The sequence below is a fragment of the Narcine bancroftii genome, chromosome 7, assembly GCF_036971445.1.
Source record: "Narcine bancroftii isolate sNarBan1 chromosome 7, sNarBan1.hap1, whole genome shotgun sequence".
Classification (NCBI taxonomy): domain Eukaryota; kingdom Metazoa; phylum Chordata; class Chondrichthyes; order Torpediniformes; family Narcinidae; genus Narcine; species Narcine bancroftii.
The window spans coordinates 161,919,855-161,940,375 of NC_091475.1; the positions used below are offsets into that span (position 1 = coordinate 161,919,855).

General features: G+C 41.6%; 1 protein-coding gene across 9 annotated transcripts in view; it reads right to left on the reverse strand.

Annotated features, from left to right (window-relative positions):
* LOC138739297 (RPA-related protein RADX-like) overlaps positions 1-20,521 on the reverse strand; it is a 63,701-nt gene that overhangs the window by 13,438 nt on the left and 29,742 nt on the right. For 6 of the 9 annotated variants that reach the window (XM_069891065.1, XM_069891063.1, XM_069891072.1 and 3 more), the window contains 4 exons: positions 17,942-18,040; positions 15,814-15,981; positions 13,003-13,163; positions 8,769-8,959 (listed from right to left, as the gene is read on the reverse strand). In XM_069891065.1, the coding sequence (XP_069747166.1) occupies positions 8,769-8,959; positions 13,003-13,163; positions 15,814-15,981; positions 17,942-18,040 (619 nt within the window). The remainder of the gene's footprint in view (positions 1-8,768; positions 8,960-13,002; positions 13,164-15,813; positions 15,982-17,941; positions 18,041-20,521) is intronic. The other 3 variants (XM_069891064.1, XM_069891066.1, XM_069891067.1) reach the window with 3 other exon arrangements.

The following is a 20,521-nucleotide window of genomic DNA, read 5'->3' on the forward strand; positions in this document are numbered from 1 at the left end:
GCACCTCTGTCACGGTGGCCAGTGGAGAGCTCGCCATATAACACGATCTTGGGAAGGCGATGGTCCTCCATTCTGGAGACGTGACCCATCCAGCGCAGCTGGATCTTCAGCAGCGTGGACTCGATGCTGTCGACCTCTGCCATCTCGAGTACTTCGACGTTAGGGGTGTAAGCGCTCCAATGGATGTTGAGGATGGAGCGGAGACAACGCTGGTGGAAGCGTTCTAGGAGCCGTAGGTGGTGCCGGTAGAGGACCCATGATTCGGAGCCGAACAGGAGTGTGGGTATGACAACGGCTCTGTATACGCTTATCTTTGTGAGGTTTTTCAGTTGGTTGTTTTTCCAGACTCTTTTGTGTAGTCTTCCAAAGGCGCTATTTGCCTTGGCGAGTCTGTTGTCTATCTCATTGTCGATCCTTGCATCTGATGAAATGGTGCAGCCGAGATAGGTAAACTGGTTGACCGTTTTGAGTTTTGTGTGCCCGATGGAGATGTGGGGGGGCTGGTAGTCATGGTGGGGAGCTGGCTGATGGAGGACCTCAGTTTTCTTCAGGCTGACTTCCAGGCCAAACATTTTGGCAGTTTCCGCAAAGCAGGACGTCAAGCGCTGAAGAGCTGGCTCTGAATGGGCAACTAAAGCGGCATCATCTGCAAAGAGTAGTTCACGGACAAGTTTCTCTTGTGTCTTGGTGTGAGCTTGCAGGCGCCTCAGACTGAAGAGACTGCCATCCGTGCGGTACCGGATGTAAACAGCGTCTTCATTGTTGGGGTCTTTCATGGCTTGGTTCAGCATCATGCTGAAGAAGATTGAAAAGAGGGTTGGTGCCAGAACACAGCCTTGCTTCACGCCATTGTTAATGGAGAAGGGTTCAGAGAGCTCATTGCTGTATCTGACCCGACCTTGTTGGTTTTCGTGCAGTTGGATAATCATGTTGAGGAACTTTGGGGGACATCCGATGCGCTCTAGTATTTGCCAAAGCCCTTTCCTGCTCACGGTGTCGAAGGCTTTGGTGAGGTCAACAAAGGTGATGTAGAGTCCTTTGTTTTGTTCTCTGCACTTTTCTTGGAGCTGTCTGAGGGCAAAGACCATGTCAGTGGTTCCTCTGTTTGCGCGAAAGCCGCACTGTGATTCTGGGAGAATATTCTCGGCGACACTAGGTATTATTCTATTTAGTAGAATCCTAGCGAAGATTTTGCCTGCAATGGAGAGCAACGTGATTCCCCTGTAGTTTGAGCAGTCTGATTTCTCACCTTTGTTTTTGTACAGGGTGATGATGGTGGCATCACGAAGATCCTGAGGCAGTTTACCTTGGTGCCAACAAAGCTTGAAAAACTCATGCAGTTTGGCATGCAGAGTTTTGCCGCCAGCCTTCCAGACTTCTGGGGGGATTCCATCCATACTTGCTGCTTTGCCACTTTTCAGTTGTTCGATTGCCTTATATGTCTCATCCAGGGTGGGAACCTCATCCAGCTCTAGCCTTAGGGGCTGTTGAGGGAGCTGGAGCAGGGCGGAATCTTGGACTGAGCGGTTGGCACTGAAAAGAGATTGGAAGTGTTCTGACCATCGGTTGAGGATGGAGATCTTGTCGCTGAGGAGGACTTTGCCGTCTGAGCTGCGCAGCGGGCTTTGGACTTGGGGTGAGGGGCCGTACACAGCCTTTAGAGCCTCGTAGAAACCCCTGAAGTTGCCAATGTCCGCGCTGAGCTGTGTTCGTTTGGCGAGGCTAGTCCACCACTCATTTTGGATCTCCCGGAGTTTGCGCTGAAGATGGCTGCATGCGCGACGGAAGGCTTGTTTCTTCTCTGGACAGGACGGCTTTGTAAGGTGAGCCTGGTGGGCAGCTCGCTTCTTTGCCAGCAGCTCCTGGATTTCCTGGCTGTTTTCGTCAAACCAGTCCTTGTTTTTCCTGGAGGAGAAGCCCAGTACCTCTTCAGTGGATTGCAGTATGGTAGTCTTCAACTGATCCCAGAGGGTTTCAGGGGACGGGTCCGTGAGGCGGGTTGCAACGTCGAGCTTTGCTTTGAGGTTTGCCTGGAAGTTTCCTCTCGCTTCGTCTGACTGCAGGTTTCCAACATTGAACCTCTTTCTGGGGGCTTTAATGTTCCTGGGATTTGGCTTGAAGTGAAGGTTGAGCTTGCAGCGAACCAGCCGGTGGTCAGTGTGGCATTCCGCGCTAGGCATGACCCTGGTGTGGAGCATATCTTGTTTGTCACTTTCTCGCACCAGGATGTAGTCCAGGAGGTGCCAGTGTTTGGATCGGGGATGCATCCAGGTGGTCTTAAGGCTGTCCCTCTGCTGAAAAAGGGTGTTTGTAATGACAAGTCGCTGTTCTGCGCAGAGCTCCAACAGGAGGCGCCCATTGTCGTTGCACTTGCCGACGCCATGCTTGCCCAGGATTCCTGGCCAGGTTTCTGTGTTTCCCTGTGCCCAGTCCAGGCACAGGGAGAGCAGCAGCGGCCCCGGCCCCGGTCCAGGCGAAGGGTAGACGGCGGCGGCCCCGATACGGGCAGGAGCAAGGGGGAGACGGCGGCCCCGGCCTCGGTCGAGTGAGGCAGGCGGAGGCCCCGGTCCGGGCAGGGAGTGGGAGGCGGCGGCCCCAGTCCAGGCACAGGGAGAGCAGCAGTGGCCCCGGCCCCGGTCCGGGCAAAGGGTAGACGGCGGCGGCCCCGATACGGGCAGGAGCAAGGGGGAGACGGCGGCCCCGGCCTCGGTCGAGTGAGGCAGGCGGAGGCCCCGGCCCGGGCAGGGAGTGGGAGGCGGCGGCCCCAGTCCAGGCACAGGGAGAGCAGCAGCGGCCCCGGCCCCGGTCCGGGCGAAGGGTAGACGGCGGCGGCCCCGATACGGGCAGGAGCAAGGGGGAGACGGCGGCCCCGGCCTCGGTCGAGTGAGGCAGGCGGAGGCCCCGGTCCGGGCAGGCAGTGGGAGGTGGCGGCCCCAGTCCAGGCACAGGGAGAGCAGCAGCGGCCCCGGCCCCGGTCCAGGCGAAGGGTAGACGGCGGCGGCCACAATATGGGCAGGAGCAAGGGGGAGACAGCGGCCCCGGCCTCGGTCGAGTGGGGCAGGCGAAGGCCCCGATCCGGGCAGAGAGTGGGAGGCGGCGGCCCCAATCCAGGCACAGGGTGAACTGCGGCGGCCTCGGCCCCGGCCCGGGCAGTATGGACCGACCTAGGAGGGGAGGCAGGCCTCTCCAGCCCGGGTAAGAAACCTGCATAGGAGAAGGCCACTCCGATATAAAACCTACGACCCAAGGACCTCGCTGCCACGTCCCAGCTTGCTTGGCCACGGCACACGAACCATGGGTGTAAAGGGTGGGGCCAGTACTGCGCGCACTGCACTCCACCTAAAAGCTCCTTTGCGCAGGCCCGAGGACAGGTCCACATCCTCCCCCTCCACGTCCTCCCCCTCCACGTCCTCCCCCTCCACGTCCTCCCCCTCCACGTCCTCCCCCTCCACGTCCTCCCCCTCCACGTCCTCCCCCTCAAAAGATGCTCACAAACTCAAGCTAGCATGCTGGAACATCAGAACCATGCTAGACAAGGCTGACAGCCACCGACCTGAACGTCGGTCTGCCCTCATTACACATGAACTCCTCAGACTTGACATCGACATAGCCGCTCTCAGTGAAGTCCGCCTGGCAGATGTAGGCAGCCTCCAAGAACGCGGCGCGGGCTACACACTCTACTGGTCTGGCAAGCCTTCGGATGAACGACGCCTATCTGGTGTCGGCTTCATGGTCAAGAGCTTCATTGCCTCCAAACTCGAAAACCTTCCGACAGGCCTCTCGGACCGAATCATGTCCATGCGACTCCCACTTCAAAACAAGCGTCACATCACCCTCATCAGTGTCTATGCTCCAACCCTCCAGGCGGAACCAGCAGAAAAGAACAAGTTCTACACCGACCTGCGCAACCTCATCCAACGTACCCCTACAGCCGACAAGGTTGTCATCCTGGGCGACTTCAACGCTCGTGTCGGCAAAATTTACATTATTATCTTTACAATTAATCTCTATACATTGTTTTGATAGTCTTTTTTTAATACTTCTCATTTCGTGTCTGTTTGGCAGTTATTCAGCAAAGTGCTGGGCATCTTTCGGATCTGAGAACAGTCTATTTCTTTCCCCTGGAATAAATACTTTTAATATTGCTGGATATCGTAGATTAAAATTATATCCTTTATAAAATTATATATTGTATCTGCTTTGTCAAGTTAAATTCTTTCCATTTCTTTAAGAGCTTGAAGCTAATGTCTGGGTATGAAAATATTTTTTGTCCTTTATATTCCAGAGATTGTTTATTTTCTTTTACTTTATCCTTTGCCCACTCTATTTTTTTCTCTTGTGTGTGCCGATGTTCTATCTGCTCTTTCAATTTCCATTTTGTCTTGTAGTTCCTTGAATTAACTGATCTTGTATCTCTTTAATTTCTTTGTTTCTATCTTTCAGATTTTCTTTTAGTTCATTCATTTCTAATTCTACAGCTTTCTGACTTTCGTCCACTTCATCTGTTCTTTTTCTTATATCTGCTATGGCCAGTTGAAGTTTTTGGATTCTATCTTCGGCTATTTCCATTTTTATTTTTATTGTGTTAAATTCTGTTGTTAAAATGTCTTCATTTGCTCATCAAAGTATTCTCTATCCATTAACTGTTTATCTTTTTTATTTTCCTCTTTTCTGTGTAAGTTATCTTCTTCTTCTCTAACTCCTTCTTTTGTCTTCTGTTCATCTCTTCTTGCCACGATGTCATCTGCCACCTTTCTGACAGTTTGTTTTTGTCTCGTTGCTTGGCTCCCCCCCCCCCCCCCTCATCAGTGTCTTTTTTGTCATTTGTACTACGCATCTTTTTGAGGCTAAGTGAGCCATTTTTTGTAGTTCGACTTGAGGAGGGCCGTTGCCCAGCTGGGCGTCCAACAGCTTTGGGGATCGAACATTCTTTTTTAAGGTAAGGCCTACCTCTTTTCTTTCTGCTGTTTTCCTGTCTTCTTCTTTATCTGTCTCTCTGGTCTTTTCCTTTTCTGGTGCCATCTCTTGGGTTTTCTTGGTTTATCTTTCAGGCCTTCATGTTTTTTTCTGTCCAGCTTTGTTTTTTTTCTTTTCTCTGCTGAGGGCTATTCTTCTCTGGCCACTACTCCATCGACGTGACGCCACCACAAACTCATGACTTTGAACAATAAAATTTTGGAAACCTGGCATCATAAGGGGATACAACATCTGGAGGTTTATTATGTAAAGGGAATTTTCATGTAATTTCAACAGCTGAAGAAAAAATATTACTTGTCCAATGAGACCTTTTTTGATACCCTTGGTTTACAATTCTACTTTAGGGCCATTTTGGGCCCTGAAATTACTCTACTGGATTCACTGAAAAGGAGAAACTACTCCATAAATGACATGTATATTATTTCTAAAATGTACTGTATTTTTTAATTGATGAGTGAGAGCTCAAAGCCAGGTTTGCATAAATCTAGGGTGAGGTGGGAGTCAGAGAACAATTGATAAACAACTCTGGTCAGATTTATTTAAGGGAAGTTTGTTGGCCACTATCAATGCCAGGTATAGACTGGTCCATAATAATTTTCTCCATCAACTGAACCTCACCCCAGAAATTACACCAATATAAACTCTAATTATCAGAGATGTGTTTTTAGGTATGATGTAGTGATTGGTTCCTTTTTACATTCTACCTGGCTTTGCTCAAAGGTGAGGCCCTTCTGGTATGACCTCTGTGACACCCTAACCAAGATCATGGGAGTCACCTTCCTAGTATATCCAGAGCTTTGTCTTCTGCAGAACTTTACCACGGTTGGCAGATCACTAACTAATGCTCTTTTTTAAATTTTATTTAAAAGATTTTTCCACACATGTAGTTAATAAATAACAATAGAAATATAAGAAAAAGTTACAATCACCACATGATGGTTATAATTACCTCCCCACACCCTCCCCACTAAACCCCAACCCCAAAGAAATTAATATAAGAAAAATATAATATTGCAAATATAGAAAAAAAGAAAAAGAAAAAACTTCAAGGATTTCTCAGAGAATTGCCATCCAACACACAGAATTCCAAAATAATTTCTATATACAGTATAACTCAGATTATCCGAAATAGTCAGGACCAGGCCTATTTTGGATAAACGGTTTTTTCGGACAAGTGGACATTTTTTAAAAAACAGCCCAGCAGCAACGGCAAATCACTTGTAAAAGTGTTTAAACAACAAGGGAAGGCTTTTAAGCATTAAAATAAAGTTTAATTCTCACCAACAAAATGCTAGCCACCGCTGATCACTAACACCTCCCCACCGAGGTTCCTGCTCCTGCCGCCGGGAGTCCGAAGTCTGCGCTGCTGCTGGCAGCCCAGCATCCCCATTGCCATCAGCAGCCCAACATCCCCTCTCCTGCCAGGAGCCCAAGGTCCCTGCTCCTGCTGAGAGCTCAAAGTCACCGATGCCATTGGGAGTCTGACATCCCTGCTGCCTCTGGCAGCCTGACATCCCCTGTCAGTTCAGCTCTGAAAAATTTCAGATAAATGAGGATTTCTGATTTGTTTTGGATAACCTCATTTAACCGAAATTTAAAAAATTTCAGATAATTTAAGATTTCAGAGAATCTGATTTTTGACAATTGGAGTTGTATAGTAATTAATTTAGAGAGGATTAACACCAGTCTCGAGGAACAGGAAGAACACTACTACATATTTATACCTAAAGTTTGCAAATTTGCAAAAATATATATTTACTTCTCAAATTATATGTAATTTTCTTCAAGGGAATACAACATTGAATTTCTGCATTCTATCTTCCCATTCCCAAATATGAATCTGATTTCCAGCGAACCATAATACATTTCCTTGCTACTGCTAATGCAATTTTAACAAATTCCAATTGTTATATTGATAATTATAACTTGGGTCTTGTTTCTTCTCTATTTCCCCATTAAAATAAATCTGGGTTTTGTGGAAATACAACACCTGTAATCTGCTGTAAAATATTCCCGAAGTCCACCCAAAAAGGTCTCACCTTGGGACATGACCAGGTTGAATGCAAGAAAGTTCCCACCTCCTCACCATGCTTAAAACATTGATCTGTTATCATTCTATTCAATTTTTGTGGTGTAAGGTATAACTGATGTAAAAAATTATATTGAACTAGTACTAACTAATTCTCAAATTAAATTCACAGAAATTGTCTTGTATGTGGCCAGGAAGTGCATCACTGTAACATGGAAGTCTGACTCCCATCTATTCGTGGATAGGTAATCTTCGGAGATGAATAGCTACATCCCACTTGAAAAGGTCACAGACTCAAGAAGGGATATTACACTTTCCTTAAAATCTGGCAGCCTTATTTTGAGCATATAGATATATATACCTCATTGGTACCAATATAATTTTATGAGCACTACTGGCTAGCCAGTAAACCTCTGTAAATATTTTACACTGTGGTATTGTCATAACCCAAATGTTTTAATGTACACACTGACAATGGGAAGGTTTTTTTTGTGTTTCAATTTTCTTCATTCTTTCTGTTTAACAGAACATATAGAAGGGAAGGAGTGAAAGGAGAGGTTCTCTTGATGTTTTGTATTTTGTATGATTATTGATTGTTAAATATATTTAAAATGATAAATATTACAAAAGAAATGCAAAAGGAGGGTCTTCAAGTGGAGGGAACAAAAAGAAAAATAGTCGATGAAGTGGTACAACACACAAAGCGCTGGAGGAACTCAGTGGGTCAAACAGCATTCATAGACAACAATAGATAGTTGACGATTTGAGGCAAAAAATTTTTATTAGGAGTAGCAAGAACAGAGAAAACAGTCATATAGAAGATGGGGTGGAGGCTGGGAGAGGATCAAAGGCTGGCAGGTGATGGGTCAAATTGTGGGTAGTCAGGGAGATTTTAATTTCGTAAATTTTAATTTTAGCAATGCAGCATGTAAAAGGCCTTTCCAGCCATAAGCCCTGTGCTGCTCAAATACATCAATTAACCTATAAATCCCATACATTTTTGGAGGGAGAGAGGAAACTGGAACACTCAGAGGAAACCCATGTAGTCACAGGGAGAACATACAAACTCTTTATAGACATTGACAGCATCAAACCTAGGTCATTGGCATTGCAATAGCTTTGTGCTGCTAGGCTAACCATGCCACCCCAGAACAGAGAGAAACTATTTCCTACATCCATGACTATAAGTGCATTGCCCATGTTGTTCACGTATATTTTTGATGATAGAAAAAAATATGAAAATGGATAGAGGGGAACAATCTAGTTGTTATAACTCATGAAAGAGCTAACACAAAGAATAAGATCATGCTGTATGAGTGTGAAGCCAATAAATAAATTAAAAGACATAAAACATAACAATTTCTGGATCACCTCCTAAATCTTGCCCCAATTATTATAAAACAAACATTTCAAAGATATATTGAAATCTATAAAATTCTGAGGTGGTTTTTCTGGCTAGATCATAAGAAATTGTTTTTCCTAATTGAAGAGTCCAGAACTGTTCTTTGGATATATGATGAGGTTAAATCTCTTCCCTTCAAGGATTATAAATCTTTGACTATTTAAGACTAAGAGGAATTTATTTTCAAGCACTAAATTAGTCAAACTATCTGGGGACACATTGGGAAAGGGAAAATTGTTGTTGTGTTTATCCAATTTCCCAGTGAATGATAGAACTGGCTCAAGGGGTCTTTTGGCCACATTCTGCTTTTACTCCTGGTGTTAAGTTCAACATCTGCTGAAGGAAATAAAAGTAAATTACCTTAGATTGTACAGTTTTCTTCCAAATGTCAATACTTCTTCCTCGGACTCCAATATTTGGTTGAAAGTTTGAAATGTGTCACGGAAATTACAGAAGTATTCCTGTTCTGCTACTTGGTTATTAGCAGAATGTCTATATTCAGTGGATGAGTCTCTGGATTCCATGTTGGCAGAATTTTTAGTGTTTACAGGCTGTATGTAGTTAATACATTGCAGCAGTCAAAACAGATGATCAGCATTTAAAAAACACCATTAAATAATGACATTAGACATTTGGGGACAGATCTTCTGCTCTGATGTCAACATGTAGGCGAGGGCTTACCAAGGTTTCTCAGCAGAAGTACCGAAGTCCAGCATTAGCATGGTCTTCAGATGGATGGGATAATATCCACCTTGCTGCATATGCGGCTGACTGTTCCTCCATTGCAACATGGAGATATCAGAGAGGACCCATATTGTGAAGGACATTGCCAATCAACTGGAATCTGACCTCCTATAGAAAGATTGTACTCAAGGAAGAAACACTGTGGTCCAATGAACATCAGTAGTTTCAGCAGAAGATCTGGCCTATTAAAATTCTAACCAAATTTATCTTCATTTTGGCATGTACTTGTAGCCCATATAGAATACATAATCTATTCACACTGAGATGGTTGTACCAAATGTTTCTATTATAGACATAGGCAGAATAGGCTACAGAACATCAAATTGGCAGTGTAAAAATTAGATATGCTATTAAAGGTTAAAAAATTAACTTTCAAAAGATATGGGGCACATTTATGGACTATTACCATAATCTGAAGCGTTAGGGTGGCCAACATGCTTTGGTGCTGTGCTGTTGAGTTCCATGTATTATTTCCTAACCTTGCTTAGTGGTAGGGGTTTTGAGCTATAGATGGGGAAGGGGGTCCTTCCCCACCCTCCTTTTTTTATAATTAGCTAAGGTTTCAATTTTTTTCTTTTCTTTTTTAAGCTGGATAACTGATAATGGCTTTGCTCAACCATGAATAATATAACTTTTGATAACAATTCTGACAGAATGAGAAGGAAAGACAATTGAATATCTTTTCTTTTATTTAAAAAAAAGTAATTTATAATTCATTTGAAAAACTTTATTTTTCCTTTCTTTCCTTTATTTCTCTTTCTTTTGCGTTGATTTTTTTTTTCTTTTTTGTTTGATGTTATATTTTACTACACTATTACTAATGGGCATTGGTCCTTGAATTATGTTCATATTTGAAATCTTCTTATTTTTATATGTATTGCCCAGTGTATAATTGTATTGTTCAATTGTTTATATATTAAATGCCAATAAAAATATATTAAAAAGAAAGGAAGTGTAAGTGTGATCACCCAAAAGGGACTACTTTCATCCAAATCATCTGTCATGTCACTCAACAGGCCCTTTCAAATTGTTTTTTTTTTAAAAACTTTATTTAATTTTCAAATTACATAAAAATAATAACAAAATAAACAAACAATATAAATCCACACACCCCTCCCTCCCACCCTCAGCAAGCCCCGTAAGGGGAGCAAAAAAAAGTAAATTAATTACATACATAAACTGTATAATATCTCAAACTTATAACAAAAAAATTTAAGCTATTTCTAAACCCATATATTCCAAATAAGGAGACGACATCTGAACAAAAAAGGAATAATTATCATGCAAATTTTACGTTTTTTTTCCATATAAATACAAGATCTCAATTCATTATGCCAGTGGACTATATTCAGATCTACATTATCTTTCCAAGTAATCGCAATACATTTCCGGGCTACTGCCAATGCTAGACGAACAAAAGCCATCTGAAACTTGTCCAACCCCAAACCAGTCAGATACAGTATAAACCAAAAAAGAATTCTGGGTCTAATGGCAGTTTAATCTTAAATAATTTTTCAAAAAGCATTCTAATTTTTTCCCAAAAAGGTTGAACTTTATCACAAAGCCAAACTGTATGTAAAAATGTTCCAGTGTGTAATCCACATCTAAAACATTAATCCGAATTACTCAATCCATATCTTTTCAATTTCTCAGGAGACAAATACAATTGATGTAAGAAATTATAATTAACTAAACTATATCTTACATTAAGTAGTTTAGTCACCCCCATCTTGAGGTATATCATAAATCTTCTTCCCATTTATTTTTAGATTTAAATCTGGCTTATTCATATTATCTTGTAACAAAGCTTAGATATCAGAAGAATATATCAGAAGAAATGTTTGCGAAATCAAAAACTCAAACTTTGTTAATTCAGGTCACTTCATATCTCTTCCAAAATTATCTCTTATCAAAGCATGAAGCCTTTCAAACTGTCATGTAAAATGGGGTTAACCAGGCAATTTGAAAGAGTCTAACCAGGTCAACCCAGTCAAAACCCAACCAAATCCCAGACCTACCTCAGAGGTGGTCAGGGGACCTAGGGGAAATGGCCGACCTGGTTACTCTGGTGATGTCAGTGCTTGCATGCGTGCGTCACAGTGAAACCCCTGGCTGAAGTGCCGCTGATGCGAATGGGGGGGGGGGGAGGGAGGGGGAGAGGCCACAATGTGCTGCTGCTGTGAATAGGAGGTGGGTGGAAGGGAGTGGTTGCTGCCGTGATCGGGACTGGGCGGGGGGGGGGGGGGGTGGTGTAATGGAGGATTAAAACCATGTACCCAGATGCTTTTTGCTTATGTGGAACTGACGACACTGGGTCCACACGCAGGTCACCTTACTTTCAGAACTAGCAGATGTAATTAAACTCAGCCATGGGGACTTATCTGAAGATACACTTTGAAATGGAATTCCACTGTGAGGCCCAGGGAAAGCAGTTGTCAAATGCAACACTCTGAAATTGACGAATTGGTCACAACCTGTCTTGCTCGAGAAGTTTTAATAAGTCTTTGTATCTACGAGATAAACCAGGAAATTATAACATCCTGGTTCCATAATAATTAATCTTCTAAATTGTAGAATGTAATGTTCAGTTTTGATTTTGACTGACAAATATTAGAAGGAGTAGGCGCATGATTAATTGTTTTTGGGGTATATAAGCCTGTGGTCCTGCTGCTGAAGTTTAGATTCTCCGAGGGGTGGGAACACCCCTTGTCAAGAAGGAAGAACAACCAGAGTCCGAGCAACGTCCCGGTCGGGGGAGGTGGAGAAGCTGCTACCAGCGCCCTGACAACCTACTACAAGTGTGCAGTCGTTGCCTCGCTTCGGCAGTTGGGACCAGTCCAAGCGTTGATAAGTATAGTTGGGAAGGGCTTGCATATTGTAGTGTGAAATCAGCTTTTGAATTAGTAATAAACATTTGTATAAACTGAATTGCTCTCGGTGTGTGTGTCTATTTTCTTTCGGTAGCTCAAACACTGTGACCAATCTAAAATGAACAAAATGAGAGGTATAAGTTTACCCAAGACAGGTGGTAAACATGATTTGCTGCGTATGCCGCTCTGGCGCAGAGCTGTTCCTGAGGCATGTGGGATTATGGGTAAAGAAGACAGCTATTTCTCTTGCACTCCCGCATTGATCCGTCACCATGAACCAGAGCAGCACGTCACTGCAGCAACCCACCTCCTTCACAGCAGCGGCACATCACTGTGGGGGGGGGGGACTGACAGCTGGGGGTGGGGTGTTTAGGAGTATTTTAAAACAGAAAGGGAACTGACTATGTGACAGGTCACTCACCACATCATCGCAGGGGCAGGATCCCCCTGAAATTGCTGGGTTAGTGAATTATCAGGTGCGTCTGGATGCGATTTAAAAGGTGCATCCTGCATCCACGACCCAGTAATTGCACCTGGGTCCCAGGAGGGCTACCCAGATGCTGCAATTTGAAAGCACCTAATGATGCCATGAAGAATTATCTTTTTAGAACTATACACGAGTAGAGCACAAGGTGAAGACATCTCAGCATTTGTAATTGAGTTTTCATACTTGATCATGGTAGAAACATGTAGGTATCATCAATTTGATGAAAGTCAGATTTGAAAAAGTAACTCTTTATCTCTTTTGTAAATAGAAAGACTGTTGTGCAAAATGTTTCCAGCCTTTTTTTTTAATTTCAGGTCTCCAGCATTGTTTTGATGATCATAGAGTCCGAGAAACATGGCATGTCATGCTGAATCAATGCAAAATAATCAGAAAGATTACAAAGAACAAGAAAACATGAATGGGATTTTGTCTGACAAATCAAAAAGGCAATTAGAAAGGGAATAAGGAATGCAGTTATAAATTTAGCTCCTACCTGAATGTATTTCTTGTGCATTAAATTTTCATTTGAAGATGTATGAGTAATATATCTGACAGCAGTGATGATTCCTTGAATTACTATATTTTTATGCTCTCTGTAATACAACCTTTCTATTTTCTCTTTGAACTCATGCAATGTGATGAAATTGACCTCTGCTGTGTTGAAAAAGAAATCTCATTACTCTAATTTATGAAGCAATACATTGAAATTTAAAAAATAACCTGTGTGGTTTGCAACAATAAATGCATTTTTAAAACTATCAGTTTAGATTTAATGACTAAACTCAACGTTGTTCAAAAATGTATAATAAACCAAAATATTTCCTTTCAGAATTCATGAGCTAGGAAAAAAAACTAGTTTTGCAAAAAGTACATTTCCTTAAACTTGCCTGTGTTTCAGAAATGCAATCATCAGTGTGTATATGACAATACATTATGATTAGACAGTCTTGTGGATACTTGTAGTTTAACTTACATTTTTGCAGAGAAAAATATGAAATTTCAGAAAAAATGGTTAATAATTTTCTGAAAACATAATGACACCAATAATGATTAGAACAAATATAAATTTTAAGAAATAATAATATAATTATTGCTTCCAGTTATTATAAAATGCCAATATTAAATACAGAAATATTAATGTAGTATACTAAATTAATTTTACGCAATGTTATTCAAATTGAAACCATTTGTCATTTTCATTTTGTAATGAAATTCTGAAGTAACTTGTGCTGAGGATGTTACATTTGTTCAAGGTTTTTGGCATAACAGTGAATCATTTTCTCTTTTCTTCAACAAATCACTTATTGTGATGAGAGGCCTGCTCATCAAAGCTGGTTAAGTATAAGCAGAGCCACGAGATTGGGGATGTAGTCTGGGAGAGAGCATGGACAATAGTTTGCCCAGTCTGCTCGTAGATTTGGAAGATTTTAAAGAAGAATGTTGGTGGTATTTTCCCAGTGCTTTGAAGTGCCTACTTAAACTGCCCATGGTGTCTGAAACATATTGGAAAGCACATCACTGCTGGTTAGCATATCCTGAGTTCTGGTTGTTCAAGTGGCAAAGGCAATGCAAATGAATTGAACGCAGCGTGGATTTTATGAAAATTATCTGATGTAGCAGGGAGATGGCTCCAGAGATGTACCAAGTAATCCACATTTATTCTCATCACAAATCTTTACTGACAGAATATGGTGTCATGCACCTGGAACAAGTTGGTTAGGGATCTGGGTACAGTTATTAGTGTGAGACAAATTCTCTTTGATGCTTCATAGAAGGAACTCCCAAGACCTGGGAATTAACACCCCAATTTGTAATTGGATCATGGATTTCCTCATCTCCAGACCATAATCAGTGAAGCATGGTAAGAACATCTCCTCCACAATCTCCATCAGTGCTGGAGCACCACAGGATTGGGTTCTTAGTCCCCAGCTCTTCTCACTTTACACCTATGACTGTGTGGCTCAGTACGACAATAACACCATGTACAAATTTGCCGACGATACCACGGTAGTGGGTTTTATAAAGGAAGGGGGATGAGTCAGCATATAGGATGGAGACTGAAAACTTGGGTGAATGGTGCGCCAACAACAACTTTGCACTCAGTGTCACGAAAACTAAGGAGCTGAATGTTGACTTCAGGAAAGAAAAGCCAGAGGTTTACAATCCAGTGATCATTGGAGATCAGAGGTGGTGAGAGTGAGAAATTCTTGCGAGTTACTAACTGTAAGGTAAAAACATCATGAGATGGGACCGGAGAAGGAGTCACCCAGTACTAAGGAGTAACAGAATGCAGATGTGACCTTGTAAACTCAAGATAAGCTTTGCACTAACAAGAATGATGTGCAGCAGACTAACAGAGAAGGATAGCAACAGTTTATTCATTGGACAATGTAATGGTATTAAATTTACTAAGTACGTATCCTGATGTATAAAAAAAACACCACTTGCTGATAACGGCAGAATGCGCCTTCTCCAACTAACACTGTTAGTTGCAAGTGTTACAATCCGGTAATAAAGAACAAAGAACCTTGATTTCGACTCAGTCTGGTGTCTGACTCACTCATTCATGAACAAAGCAGACCTAACATAACTCAGAAGATCTTTCCTGGACCCAGCACACAAATGGCATTGTGAAGAAAGCACGTCAACGCCTCTCTTTCCTCAGGAGTTTGCGGAGGTTTGGTATGACACCAGAAACTCTGGAAAATTTCTAGAGGTGTGGTGAAAACTGTACTGACCAGCTGTATCACAGTCTGGTATGGGGATACAAATATCGCTGAGCGTAAAGTCCTCCAAAAGGTGGTGGATATAGCCCAGGACCACACAGGCAAAACTCTCCCCACTATTGAGTACATCTACAGGGAACACTGCTGTTGGAGAGCACCAGCAATCATCAAAGACCCACACTACCCAGCACACACTCTGGTCTCGCTGCTGCCATCAGGAAAGAGGTACAGGTGCCACAAGACTCACACCACCAGGTTCAGGAAGAGCTGCTACCCTTTCACCATCAGACTCCTCAATGATAAGATCAATCAGGGACTCATTTAAGGATTTATTGATTTTCTTTTTGTTCTCTTTGTATTGCACAGTTTGTTTACATTCATTATCTGTTTACACCGTGTACAGTTTATTTTTGCACAACCAATTAGTGGTAATTCTTCCACACCCGCAGGAAAAAGGAATCTTAATGTGGTATATGTATGTATTCTGACAATAAATCTGAACTCTGAATTCAGAAGCACAAAGATTTTTTTCAGTTATCAATGAACCTTATTACAAAGTTTCAACTTTCTAACTATACCTTTCATATTTTGACAGTAGACTTGAAAGCTTGAGGGGAGTGGAGGAAAAGAATAATATCCTCCAATCAGAGATTTTTTCAGAAAATCTTTTTCATGCTGTGATTTTGCCCACTGAAGAAATCTTTTGACTGTGGTATTGGTTGTGTATGGTCTTCCCTTGTGATAACCTGCATTCAGTATTTTTTACAAATTAATTAAAGTATAATTTCTATCTGAAAAATTTTACTAACATGTCTGATTTGAATAAAAATGTTTCATCCATGTTCAATCAAAAGAACAGAGTAAGATTTTCTCTGTCTGCATTATCTTTATTTATCAGGGCACTATTTTCTTCAATAAAATAATAAAGCAGAAATTGGAATAAAATCAGAATTAGAATACATAAGCAGAAAAGAAAATAACATCCAAATTAGCCAGATGGATTTATAGTGAAACAAGGGTTAGAAAACTTGAGGCAATTTTTGCAAGATGTATTAAATTTAAAGTTACATTTGCAGGGAAGTAATAAAACAAATAGAAGGTGGCGCAGGAATTCACATTTAAAACGCTGAAGGCAGTACCAGAAAAATAATACAGACAACTGCCACATTAAGCTATTCATGTTACTCTCACAGATCACAAATCACAACCCAAAAATTTGAGATATTTTTTTCAACTCGCATTTTTGGAACATTACGGAAAAATCACATTCTTTCTGTAATCTGGGAGTTGCCTCGAGATTGGAATCTTAGTCATTATTTTATGAACTATGCTTTGGAAATACTATAATTATGTCTCAAATCAATGCCAGTCCCCATTCTCCTACTTATTTCCCTCAAATTTATTTTGTCTCACATACAAATTGCCTATTTCCAATCCTCTAATGATCCACCGGCGGTTTCCATAAGAGGAGGAAAGATTTGTTTTCCTTTATTTTCTTATCCTTTATTTTCTTATTTATTTTTTGTTAGTAGAGATAATTAGATAACGATGAGTTTAAGTGCGGATTATTATGGATCATAACACAGAATAAAATAAAAATACTTTTTTTATATAAGGGATTTTCAATTGTATCTGATCTATTTTTCATTCAATACTAATTTTGGATAATGTGTATGTGATTATGACCTGTTTTATGCTATTAATTAGAAGATCACATACACAGGGTTTCAGCTATTAAACTCAATAAAAATATTTTAAAAATAAAGAATAGGTAGGAAAAACACAAAACACCCGGGGAAACCCACATAGAAACCCATATGATTACAAGGAGAACAAGCAAATTCCACACAGACATCACCAAAGGTCAGAGTCAAACCTGAGTCACCAGAGCTACATTTTCATTGTAAAGATCTATCTCACTTATGGAGGTATGTAAAATCATGAGAGGTATAGATAAAGTAATTTGTCATAGTCTTTATCTCAAGGTAGGGATGTCAAAAACTAGGTGGTGTAAATTTTAGGTCAGGTTTAAAAGGGAACTGAGAAGTAATGTTTTCACATAAAGGATGATGGGTGTGGAAATGAGCTGCCAGAGGAAGGGAAAAAGGTGGGTACAATTACAACATTGAGAGCAGTGGTTCTCAACCTTTTTCTTTCCACTCACATACCACTTTAAGTAATCTCTATGCCATAAATGCTCTATGATTAGTAAGGGATTGCTTAAGGTGGTATGTGAGTGGGAAGGGAAGGGAATCACTGCTCTAGACCTAATTGTTACTGAAATATTTTGTTTGAGAAAAACTGTCATAGACCCATTTGCTTTAGAGTTATGAAACCATGCACATAATGAGTCAATTAGGTACAATTAAAACAGTGATTTTCAAACTTTTTCTTTCCATTCACATACCACCTTAAGTAATCCCTTATTAATCACAGAGCAACTATGGCATAGGGAATATTTAAAGTGGTATGTGAGTGGAAAGAAAAATGTTGAGAACCACTGTCTTAGAGGGATAAGGGTCAAATAGAGGCAAAAGGGATTAACTTAGGTAGGCAACTTGATCAGCATGAACAAGTTGGACAGAAGGGCCTGTTCTGTGCTACAATACTCTACCGTTCTAAAATGCTTTTAAATTACAGATCAGAACCACAGTCCAATAGTTTTAAAACCAAAGTACAAAAGAGTTTTATTTGAATACTATTTACCTGTGATATAAATTTGTGTCTCATAGGATGAAGTTAAATAGGTAGTGTTGTTAAATTTGTTCTTGACAACTCTCATCTGACAGCACACCAAAAAAGTTACTAAAAACACAAAAAAAATTTATTAAACTTTTAGTATATTTTAGAATAAACCATCAAGATACTTCATAAAATGGTACCAAATTTTTAAAAAGTATATTACTTTCAATCAGATCACAGAGGCGGGTCGAGGAGTGACGGACAGAGAGGTAAGTACATAAACTTGTACCGGTGGTTGGGCCTTGTGTGTCGAGGAGTCGGAGGAGCACGAGGTCGGCAGGAGGAGAGGTAAGTACTGTAATTAAAGTACTTAAAGTAATTAAAGTACTCCTCTTTGGGTACTGTTGGGGGAAACAGCCCAGCTGGGGAAAGCGTCAGTGGCTGTGCCTCTGACACTGGGTTGGCCTCTGAGGCTCAGAAGGGTAGGGAAAGGAAGAAGAGGGCAATAGTCAAAGGGGACTCGATAGTCAGGAGTTCAGACAGGGGATTCTGTGGATAGAACAAGGAGAAATGGATGGTGGTTTGCCTCCTTGGTGCCATGGTCCGGGATGTTGCTGCTCGAGTCCAGGACATCCTAAAGGGGGAGGGAGATGAGACAGAAGTCGTGGTACATGTAGGTACCAATGACAGAGGGAGGAATAGAGAAGAGGTCCTGAAAAGTGAGTACAGGGAGTTAGGTAGAGAGTTAAAAAGAAGGACCGTGAAGGGAGTAATCACGGGATTACTGCCTGTGCCACATAACAGTGAGAGCAGGAATAGAATGAGATGGAGGATGAACGCGTGGCTGAAGGGGTGGAGCAAAGGGCAGGGATTCAAGTTTGTGGATCACTTGGACCATTTTTGGGGTAGGTGTGACCTGTACAACAAGGACGGGTTGCATTTGAACCCCAGGGGGACCAGGATTCTGGCAAGGACGTTTGCTAGGGTTACTCAGGAGACTTTAAACTAGAATGGCTGGGGGGAGGGAACCAAATGAAGGAGAACAGCAAGGAGAAGGTTAGAGTGCGATCAGAGAAAGCTTGTAGACAGTGTTTGGGGGGGAAAGGCAGGTGATAGAAAAGGGGGATGCTCTATACGAAGTTGGACAGAGGTCGATTGCAAAAGATCATAAGAGAGCTGTTGGTAAAGATCGGGGCCTACAGGAAGTAAAAAGTGGGAGATCTCTAAAATGCATATATTTTAATGCTAGGAGCATTGTAAGGAAGGTGGATGAGCTGAAGGTATGGATTGACACTTGGAAGTCTGACATGGTAGTGATTAGTGAAACATGGTTACAGGAGGGATGTGGCTGGCAGCTAAATATTCCTGGATTTAGTTGCTTTAGGTGTGATAGAACCAGGGGGGCAAGATGGGGTAGGGTTGAACTATTTGTTAGAGAAAATATTACAGCGGAGCTTAGTTGCGATAGAATAGAAGGCTCGTCCAGGGAGGCTATTTGGGTGGAATTGAGGAATGGGAAAGGGGAAGCTACAATTATAGGGGTGTATTATAGACCACCGAATGGGGAACTTGAATTAGAGGAACAAATTACTAGGGAGATAGCAGATATTTGTAATAAGCACAGGGTAGTGATTGTGGGGCATTTTAATTTTCCGAATATTGATTGGGAAACCCATTCCGTGAAAGGGCTTGATGGGTAGGAGTTTGTAAAATGTGTGCAGGATAGCTTTTTACATCAATACGGGAAGGTACCAACTAGAGAGGGAGCTGTGTTGGATTTACTGTTGGGGAATGAGATGGGTCAGGTGACAGAGGTATGTGTGGGGGAGCACTTCGGGTCTAGTGATCATAGTGCCATTAGCTTCAAGGCAATTATGGAAAAGGATAGGTCTGGGCCCAGAGTTGTGGTTTTTGAGTGGGGAAAAGCTAGGTTTGAGGAGATGCGAAAGGATTTACAAGGGGTGGGTTGGGACAATTTGTTTTCTGGGAAGGATGTAATAGAGAAATGGAGGGTCTTTTAAAGGAGAGGTTTTAAGAGTACAAAATCTTTATAAACCTGTTAGGTTGAAAGGTCAGGTCAAAAGTTTGAGAGAGCCATGGTTCTCAAGGGATATTGGAAACTTGGTTCGAAAAAAGAGGGAATACTACAATAAATATAAGAAACAAGGAAAAAAGATGTTTGGGTACTATATTGAATGTAAAAAGAATCTTAAGAAATAAATTAGAAAAGCTAAAAGAAGGTATGAGGTTGCTATAGCAAGCAGGGTGAAAATAAATCCAAAGGGTTTCTATAAATATGTAAATAGCAAAAGGAAAGTGAGAGATAAAATTGGTCCAATAGAGAATCAGAAAGGACAAATGTGTGTGGAGACAAAAGAGATGGGGAGGTCTTGAACAATTTATTTTCCTCAGTATTTGCTGAGAAGGATATTGAACTGTGCAGGGTAAAGGAAGCAAAGGGGATATTATGGAGACTATAGTGGATTGGCGTGTTGCGTATGTCATTCCTTTGTTTAAAAAAGGTTTGAGGAGCAAGCCTAGCAATTACTGGCCTGTAAGTTTGACATCTGTGGAGGGACAGGGTCTGATCAGGGACACTCAACA